Here is a 9,118-nt window from a genome sequence, read left to right as displayed (position 1 = left end):
TCGATTGGAGTCGTTTGACTGCCCCTCCCCTTCCGTCCCATGTGCCTTTCTAGGTCACCGCCTATGCTTGCAATAAGGCGCTGCCCGACACTGTGTTAGACGAAGGAGCATCGGTTAGTCTCATGCCCGTTACTACTTGGCGAGCTTTGGGTTCCCCATCGCTTGTACCTGTCGCACCGAATCTCACCGCCTTTGACGGAGGAATGAGTCAACCATTAGGGATCCTTCCATAGTTCCCTATTACTTTGGGAGGCAAGACCGTCTATATAGACGTCTCGGTTACCCAAGGTTCTTTAGACTTCAGTCTTCTCCTTGGTCGTGACTATGTGTATGCCATGGGAGCCCTTGTTTCTTCACTTTTCCATGTGGTTTGCTTTCCACACGATGGCAGAATCGTGACATTCGATCAATTATCGTTCCTTCGTCCACAAGCCCCTCCGGCACAATTGTCCTTCCCTCCTGGTTTTCATCCACCTGTTGCATCTGTCTCACCCCAGATCAACTACGTGGCCACCTCCCCCGTGCCTATATCCAGCAATGTCGCCGTCATGCATAGTGTCCTGGGGGCATTGGGTCCTGACTTCCGAGATATTGACCTCCCACCAGGAGCGCCACTCTTGGAAGCCCCGGCTTCCTGTTCATTATGATGAAGTTCGGGCGGAGCATAGTTCACTTTCCTATGTCAAGCTCCCTAAAAAATGAAATTAGGTCTAGTCGGAGCATAGTTCACTTTCCTATGTCAAGCTCCCTAACAAATGAAATTAGGTCTGGTTGGAGCATAGTTCCTTTCCGGTGTCAAGCTCCTTAAAAAATGAAACTAGGCTTGGTCGGAGCATAGTTCCTTTCCTATGTCAATCTCCTTAAAAAATGAAACTGGATCAGTCCCGAGGATAGTTTTGATCTTGTGTCGACCTCGTTAAGAAACGAAACAAGGAGTGAAGCGTAGTTCCTGATCTTGTGTCAAGCTCATTAAAAAATGAAACAAGGGTTATGAGGATAGTTCTTTTACTGTGTCAACCTCGTTAAAAAATGAAACAACTCCCTTTCCAAATCAAGTCTTTTGATTAAGATCTCGTAAAATACAAGACGAGTCTTTTATAGATCTCGAGAGTGAACCTTCATTCTATCCACTTTGTTGAATGCAATGAAGCTTGGGGGGCATGTACCTTGATTTGCGTCATTATGCTGGGGGCATGCGAGCTTATAACAAGCATAGTTTTTCGTTTCAAGCTTGTGTAAACATGAAACCGAATCCAAGCAGAGTTCTTCATGGTTCAAGCTTGTGTAAAAATGAACCCACACCCGATTCACATCTCGTGATTGCCATTTTTATCTGCTGAATTCTGCTAGATGAGCCTTGTTTGTTTCATTCCATCGCTACCATCTCTTTGGCCGATCATACGCTCTCACTTGGTTGTTTATCCTTTCCTGAGGAACCGCAGCGATGAGTGGTTTTATTAGCCAGCCTCTTGACCATTACATGTTTTGAGCAGTTCCACCATTGTCGAAACCAGTTGCTATCCTTTTATACCACTCATTCCTCTAGGACGAGTCGCCTTTAAGCTCTTTTCTGACTCGTAAAATATGAAAAGATTGCCGAGTATTTTTCCCTTTTTGACTCGTTAAAGAGAATAAAAATGGAGGTCTGCTTTCAGCGCTTTTCCGACCGTTTAAAAACGAAAAGATTGCCGAGTCCCCCTCTCGGCTCGTTAAAAGGAACGAGAGGCGGTCGCTTTAAAGCTCTTCTTTCGACCGTTTAAACTAAAAAGATTGTCGGGTGTTTGTCGTTTCGCACTCGTTATTGGCTACAAAACGACGTACTTCTGACCGCTTTTCTACTTTTTCGGGTCGAAGTCACTACTTACGAAAAGTACTCCTCGGTCGTAATGATCGCGGTTCTTTCGAGCATTGTTTTATACTTTTTCGGGCTCGAGAGACACAACTGTACGAAAAAGGACCCCCCTGGAGTCTCCTTTTCCGCTGTCTTTTCAGACTCTCTAAACAAGAAAAGACGCCGAGTTTTTCCTTTGTCAGGCTCGTTAAACACTTGATGACATCGGACATCGTCGAAATGACACTCTTCAAGCATATGCTTTCCCCGTCAAGCTTGTCCTCCAAAAATAACCGGGGTACCTGCCAGAAATGCTGGGGAAAATGGAACTGTAATCATAATCGTTGCGTCGGCAGTATGTCGCTCTTGAACATGGCACTCCCCTGCTTCGTGTCTGGGTGGGCCCACCTCATCTCGTTTTCTCACTGGCCTCCATGGGTTTGGGTTATCCTATTTGACCTCTCATCTGCTCATTGCCATCATCACCATACCTTTTGCTCATCCGATGTCAAATACTGCCAAACCCGTTATGGTGCCGCCGATATGTTCAAGAGATGTTGACCTCTGCAATAATACGACCTCCTCTGCTATCTCACACAAATTATTTCACCTCTGTCTCGCGTCGATGATGTGGGAATCATTATGGCCCACCTTCGATCAAGGTCACTTCCTGTCGACTTCAACTCATTATCCAGGAAGATGACTTAGAGACTCCCTTCAGGTGCCTTAGAGCCTGCATGCCCTAATGGCAGGTTCTTCGTGTTCGACGCGAGGTTTGCATCATTGGCCTCCGATCGAATGATTCAGTGGGTGTTCAACACCAGCTCATTGATTCACACGCCGCGGATTGTACCTATAGTACCTTGAGGGCCATTGTCATTATTGGTGGTACCTCTCGCGTCTGTTAACAGTTTTCATCATTGACTGGTAATCAGACGATGTTCATGCGTGTTCGACTCCAGCTCATGTTTTCACACGTTTGAACTTGTACTTTGTTCGGGTCGGGACGGAGCGCAAGACCCTGGATCCCTGTCTGTTATGGTCCATGTTGCGATTTTGTGGATGATCATTACACGACTCATTGATGGATGGCTGCGCCCATACCTGAGTCTTCATGGATGGCTGCGACCATACCTTATCATTATTCTGGTCTCTTTAGCTGGGTGGTTGCGTCCATTCCACGGACCTTTTCGCATGTCTTTTGGATGGTTGCGCCCATGCCTAGACTGCATGTACTTGATTATCAGAGATATTCGGTCCTTCCAGGTGGTGTTCCGGTTCGGCAAAGTGTTGTAAAGCATTTCACCCCTCCCACTCTCTATCTTCATGCTTTAGGGGGCATCTGTTACACAGTAATTTGTCACTGTCTCCCTGTCAGTTACCCTACTGTGTCAAGAATTCACAATAATCAAGTTCATGCCTTCTGAACTGGCCCAAAACCCACTTTTCCATAGTTTTCCTCATCAGCGCGTCTGTTTCTAAAATATCCGCGCTGACCGGCGGCTCGTTGTGTATTCAGTGCGCTGCCAGCGCGGAAGAACATCACTTTTCCGCGCTGGTCGCATTTTATGAGCCAGCGCATCTCTCCTTTGTATTGGGTCACGCTGACATGACTTTCCCAGTTATTGAGGCGCGACGTCAGCGCGTCAGTTACCTTATAATCCGCGCTGATCCTGTTTGGGCGAATTTGTTCCAACAGCCAGCCTTCCAGATCACTCCAGGTTTGGTTGTTGGCTTTGTGAGTATCAACTCCCTTGTATGGCATGTCTGTTCGACCCTTTGCAACCACTTCCCTCAAGGATAGGCTCATCCTTCCACCCTTTTAGGAGGCTCCTTCTCCTATATAACCTTCCACCATTACCATGAGCAGCTAGTTTTTTGGAATAGCTTGGATTGTGTAGAGCTTATAGTGCTCAGATTGTTGCTACTATAGGTATTTGGTGTGCTAAGTGTGGAAGTGATTGATAGCTTAGGGAAGGTTGTTTTGTGTTGCTTGTGTGAGAGAGAGTTTCTTGTCTTGGGGGAACCATTTCCAAAGGTGAATGCTTGAGACGCTTGCTGACTGGCCCCTCCTGAGAAGGATACCGACGTCAGAACATTTGGTTGTACTCTTCTCTATTTTGATTAATAATAGATGACTGTTATTATTGTTCCATTCTCATTTGTCTATGCAATGGTTAAATGTGAATTACATCTTTTCTGACTGATGTATGGTTGCTTTTACTAGATTTCACGCTTGCGTTTGTTTCCTCTTCGTGTGTGCAGGTGTCTATTCGCGGGGATCGCGGAGGATTGTGACCAGCCAAGGCGAAGGAGCGAAGGCAACATCTCTTCATCAAACGACAGCGCTGGAATCCAAGTAGGTGCTCTTTACCTCTTGTTTAATTGTAATTAGGAACATGCATAGCAGCATTGTTTGATTGTTGCTAGACCCTTGCTGGGCTAGTAGGGATCGCCTCTATCCGTAGAGGGGATTTACCTCTCCAACAGTCACCTCATATGAGATTTGGTGAGGTGAGAATTAATGAGTAATTAAGTGTTCCTAGTGCTATTTGGAGACCATAAGAGACCCCAATTGACTTGCACTTGGATCCAAATGAGTTACAAGTCATTATGATTTTGAGCACCTAGCTTAGGGTAGTCATATGACATAGGATAGTATGACCCTTTTTTATTATTGGGGTCCCATACCTAGGCAAGAGACTCAAGGGCAGTAATAGTGACTATGTGGGTGGGGAACACACAATCCTAATTATGCTTATGACTATTAGTTTCGCAGTTTCATGAATGGATGTATGACTAGGGTGGCCATGGTTGCATGGATTTGTGCAACTATTGCTGGTAAAACATGTAGTGTGTCACTTATGTGTGACAACCAATGACATTTATCATTGCAACTTTTCAAATTCTAGTCACATGATGACCCACATGGGTAGGATAGTTACAACCACAATGATTTCACAACTATGTGACACCCAACACAACTATATGAGGCATAGCTACAAGTATTGGCCTGATTGTTAGAGGTGTCGTCCAATGATCTATGAAAAAATTAATTTATGCGAAATTAAGTAGATTGATCTTTTAAATGGAAACCTCAGGAACCTTTTGTTTTTTTATTTGTGATGTTTTCCAACATTCACTAATACACTTAAACATGCCATTCTTCAATGTTGAGCATCGTGACTATAGCAATTGAGTGTACTATTTTTTAGTGGTAACAATTAGTGAATGTAATCCATTGTCTACTCTATTAGAACAAAATGTTAAGTTTTAAAAATTTTGTGATACAAAATAATCCATGGTGCTTTGTAAAGATAGTTGGTGTGAAGTATACAATATTTAACCACAACACAACTTGGAATTATATATTTAGTGCTACTTAGTTAATTCATGGCTAAACCACTTAACAATTGTCGAAAAATAACTAAGAAAGGTATTTGATACTTGAAAGGGATTGTAGATTTTGGTAGCAAATATACTAATCATTTGAATGTTAAGTTTATCTATGTTATTCAAATTTTGATTGGTCAAAAGATCTAGATAACAGAGAATCCACAACTAGATATGTATTTTTTGAAGGATTTATAATTGTGTCTTAGAATAAAATCCAGTAGTCAACTATTGCTTATCCTTAATTGAATCTGACTATAAAGTGTTTTGCTATGCTACATGTAAAACAAGTTGACTAAGGTGTATTCTTGAAGATGCATAGAAAAATAAAGGAGTACCTAAATTTATTAAATGTGAGTATCAATGCTCAAAATTGTCAAACAACCCAATCTATCATGTAAAATAGAAACAAGTTGAAACTAAATATGAATTTGTAAAAGAGTTTATTCAATAAAAAAAATCATTTTATCAATGTGGTGAATATATTCACTAAGCCTTCACAAAGAAATAAATTTGTACTATATGTAAAGACACAATTCATTTTAACAATGTGATGAATATATTCTCTAAGGCTTTAGAAAGGGCTAAATTTGTAATATATCTAAAAACACTAGGAATTGTAGAAAACTCATTTCTTCACTAAAAAAAGTGATAAAAATATTTATATAAATAAATAATTCCCTAATAATCATTTTAATAATTATAAAATCAAGATTATTAAAATCTAAGGCAACTAGAGAGATTTGTCTTTTTGTTAGATATGATATAAATATATTTTAAAATCTCCAAAACTGAGAAATGCCCTTGTGAGAATGATTATAAAGTATTTAGATTTTAATGGGTCACTTTTGTTAGATATGATATAAATATATTTTAAAATCTCCACAACTGAGAAATGCCCTTATGAGAATGATTATAAAGTATTTAGATGAGAAATGCCCTTATGAGAATGATTATAAAGTATTTAGATTTTAATGGGTCACTTTTATATTGATCGTAAATTTTCTTAACTATTTTGAAATCTGATAAGAAACAAAACAAAACAAACCATTTTGAAATCTGATAAGAAACAAAACAAAACAAACCATTTTCTTAACTTCTGTTTATCAAATTCCAACATATCGCTTTCATATGAAACCAAATCTCTAATAGTTGCGAAGACCAAATTGTTGGATGTTCAGCCAGAGGTTTACGATGCTCACAGTTTGAAGGCGCGAACATTTAAATACCATTTGTCCATGGCAGACCGAAAAAATTGGATCAAACGCTGTCAACGCAAAATTTATGAATAGAAAATAATATGAATGCATAATGCCAAAGGAAACTCAAATTATCTCAATAAATAAATAAAGGACAAATGCATTAATTAGATGTTAAAAATGATAAATGGAAAGAAAACTTGACATAGCCCGAAGCCTTATGGTTAAATTTATAATGTTATCGAACATGATATATGCTGAATGCTCAACTTTGATGTTGCAATGACCGACTTTAAAAGCCTTTTGCAGTGACTTTAAAATGCCAGAATTACAAGTAAAACGTCATAAGACACTGACCATGAAAAATAGAAGCAAAAACTGGGCTTAATAGTCATTCAAAAGTATCAAAATGCCAATTCAATCCACACACCTCTTTTGAAAATTGTTTCTATGTTTCTGGAAAATCTTTCGTTTTCTAAATAGAGGGTCATTCATCACCTTCACCAGCTGATGAATCTTCGTTGTCTGAAGAACGCTGGCACCCCTCGCAGTATTCACTATGATCTTCTGTTACAAGTACCGAAGCTTCTCCAGAAGATCTTTCCAAACCCAAAAGTTGCTTTAAGAATCTTTGCTTATGGATATATTGAGGGCAACTGGGTAATGCAAGTGTCATTGTTTGGAGAGAAGGAGCACTTCTTAGAAGGCAACCCACCAGAGCAATTTCATCCCCATTATATCTTGAAACCCTTACGTGCACCTTCCTTAGGTTGTCCAGGTGAAGAATCAAGTTTGCTGCCTCTGACCCTGCTACCTGTTCTGCCATGAAAAATGAAAAAATTGCCTTTGTAAATCTCCTCTATAATGAAATCAAGATGCTCAAAACTGAACCGAAAAGGTATTAGCCCTGCAAGTATTTACCTTATCCATACTTTCTATGATGAGTTCTTCCAGGTAGTGAAAACGACTAAGAACTGCGAGAGAAATCACATGCATGCGCGACCCAAAACGCGTAATTTTTCTCAAAGAGTCCGTGGTCGAAAGGCATCGGAGTGCCACGTCATTCACTGTGTGAAAATGCAGAGCCTCACATGACTGAAGCTTCATATCCAATGTATAGCTACAATGCAGTACTCTGACATTGACCAGCTTTGGGCAGTTCACTGTCAAAGACTTTGCACTGTAATTTGCTTGAAACCCTAAATACTTGAGATTAACTGCATACATTTTCAAATGCCTCAGACCTTTACAATGTTCTATTCTCAAATTTTCAAGAAGAGGGCATTTCGCTACAAGCTGCTCAAGGATACCATCATTGGTCCAAACGCCTCTTAGAGAACAGGTTATAAGGTATCTGAAACCGCAAAAATGAGGCGGTAGCTGTGTGACTTTCTGTGTGTATTTCCAACAGGAAAGCTTCAAAACTGTGATACAGTCGCAGTAAAATAGAGAGGTAGGAAGATTTTTAACTTTAAGACTGATTTGTTTCACTCTTTTAAGGGATGCAGAATTGATCCATTTCCACAACATTTTGTCAGAATAGAACCCGAAAATCTCCAAACTTTCAAGCTGACCAGAATGAAAGAAGAGAATATTGTCAATTACTTCTCGGGTAAAACAGTTATCCGAAAATTTGAGATGGGTTAATGAAGTCCAAAGCCATCGCCACCTACGTGAGAGCAGAGAACAGCGTATTGCATCTCTCAAGCAAAGTTTGGAGAGAATATGATAACAGAGTAAGGTATTATCCAAGGTACTCAATCTGTCCCTAGCCATTGCAATTGACAAGCTTCTAACACATAGCAACGTCCAGCTTTAAATCAAGAAAACATATGAAGCTTTAGCCAAGATCATGAAATTCCAAACCATTAAATCAAGAAAACATATGAAGCTTTAGCCAAGATCATGAAATTCCAAACCAGCCTGCACCCATCCCAATTCTCTTAATAGTGTCCATTAATCAATCCCTGCTTTCAAAAAATAAATTGAACTTATGTGATTTGTCATTTAAATATGTGGACGTTGAAAATATTAATATCGTGACGTACAATGAGATCACTCTCGTTTTAAAGCGCGCGGCATATTTGTTGAGGTGACGGAAAAATGTATATTTGTGATGAGTATGTGGATACATGTCTGAAATTTGATGATCTGTCGCACGTATTTGCCGTATAACCAGTGATTTAATAACACATCAAATACTACGAATCCTATCACATTAACACTTATATCCATATGGTACGAGTTAATAAATAAGGAATCATAAAGCCGTAATCTAACGGCAAGAGCTAACCAGCCTGCCATAGGGCATTTAATGCCTCTATGGTGACTGGTTCACATACATATTGCATAGCCTGATTTGACAGCCCATATGATGGTCATACATTTTCGGGAACACCTTCACGGCTCTCTCCTATTTCCCGGTAGCCCCGCATGCGAACAAGACAGGCCCCAGATGAATATTTATTCGTCCAGCTACAGCCAGGCGATGTGCATTAATGCGATGGCGATGCTCTGAAATTCAAATTTTCAATCTAACTCCCGCGTCCAAGAAAATGCTCTCAAATTCAAATTTTCACGTTTCAGAGTAATAGGGAAATCAACTCATGGGGCGAAAATTTGTTTACCAGAGCTCAAAGGCCGGTATTCAGTTCCTTGTCAGGCGTATTTCCAGGTTTCTCAAGGCTGCAAAGTA

At 40.3% G+C, this 9,118-nt stretch overlaps 1 protein-coding gene across 1 annotated transcript; it reads right to left on the bottom strand.

The window, feature by feature from the left end:
- Nucleotides 1–6,910: 6,910 nt before the first annotated feature.
- Nucleotides 6,911–8,858, bottom strand: LOC149255049 (uncharacterized). The gene is made up of 3 exons (XM_089454934.1): nucleotides 8,808–8,858; nucleotides 7,345–7,815; nucleotides 6,911–7,237 (listed from the first exon to the last, which is right to left on the bottom strand). Exons 1-3 carry the CDS (start codon nucleotides 8,856–8,858, stop codon nucleotides 6,911–6,913), a joined length of 849 nt encoding a protein of 282 aa, XP_089311060.1.
- Between the last annotated feature and the right edge of the window lie 260 nt (nucleotides 8,859–9,118).

This window comes from Pinus tabuliformis, chromosome 7 (assembly GCF_031772625.1).
Source record: "Pinus tabuliformis cultivar Carrire ecotype Pingquan chromosome 7, CPIR1, whole genome shotgun sequence".
NCBI lineage: Eukaryota > Viridiplantae > Streptophyta > Pinopsida > Pinales > Pinaceae > Pinus > Pinus tabuliformis.
The sequence above is the reverse complement of the archived record's forward strand: the minus strand, read 5'-3'. Positions and strand labels throughout refer to the sequence as shown.

What these genes read in the sequence shown, in the direction of transcription:
- LOC149255049 (XM_089454934.1), bottom strand. Translation starts at nt 8,858, where the DNA reads ATGCGGGGCTACCGGGAAATAGGAGAGAGCCGTGAAGGTGTTCCCGAA. An exon ending in GTGAAGGTGTTCCCGAAAAT is followed by an intron (nt 7,816 to 8,807) that starts GTATGACCATCA and finishes AAATACACACAG; the next exon opens with AAAGTCACACAGCTACCGCC. An exon ending in TCATAGAAAGTATGGATAAG is followed by an intron (nt 7,238 to 7,344) that starts GTAAATACTTGC and finishes ATGGCAGAACAG; the next exon opens with GTAGCAGGGTCAGAGGCAGC.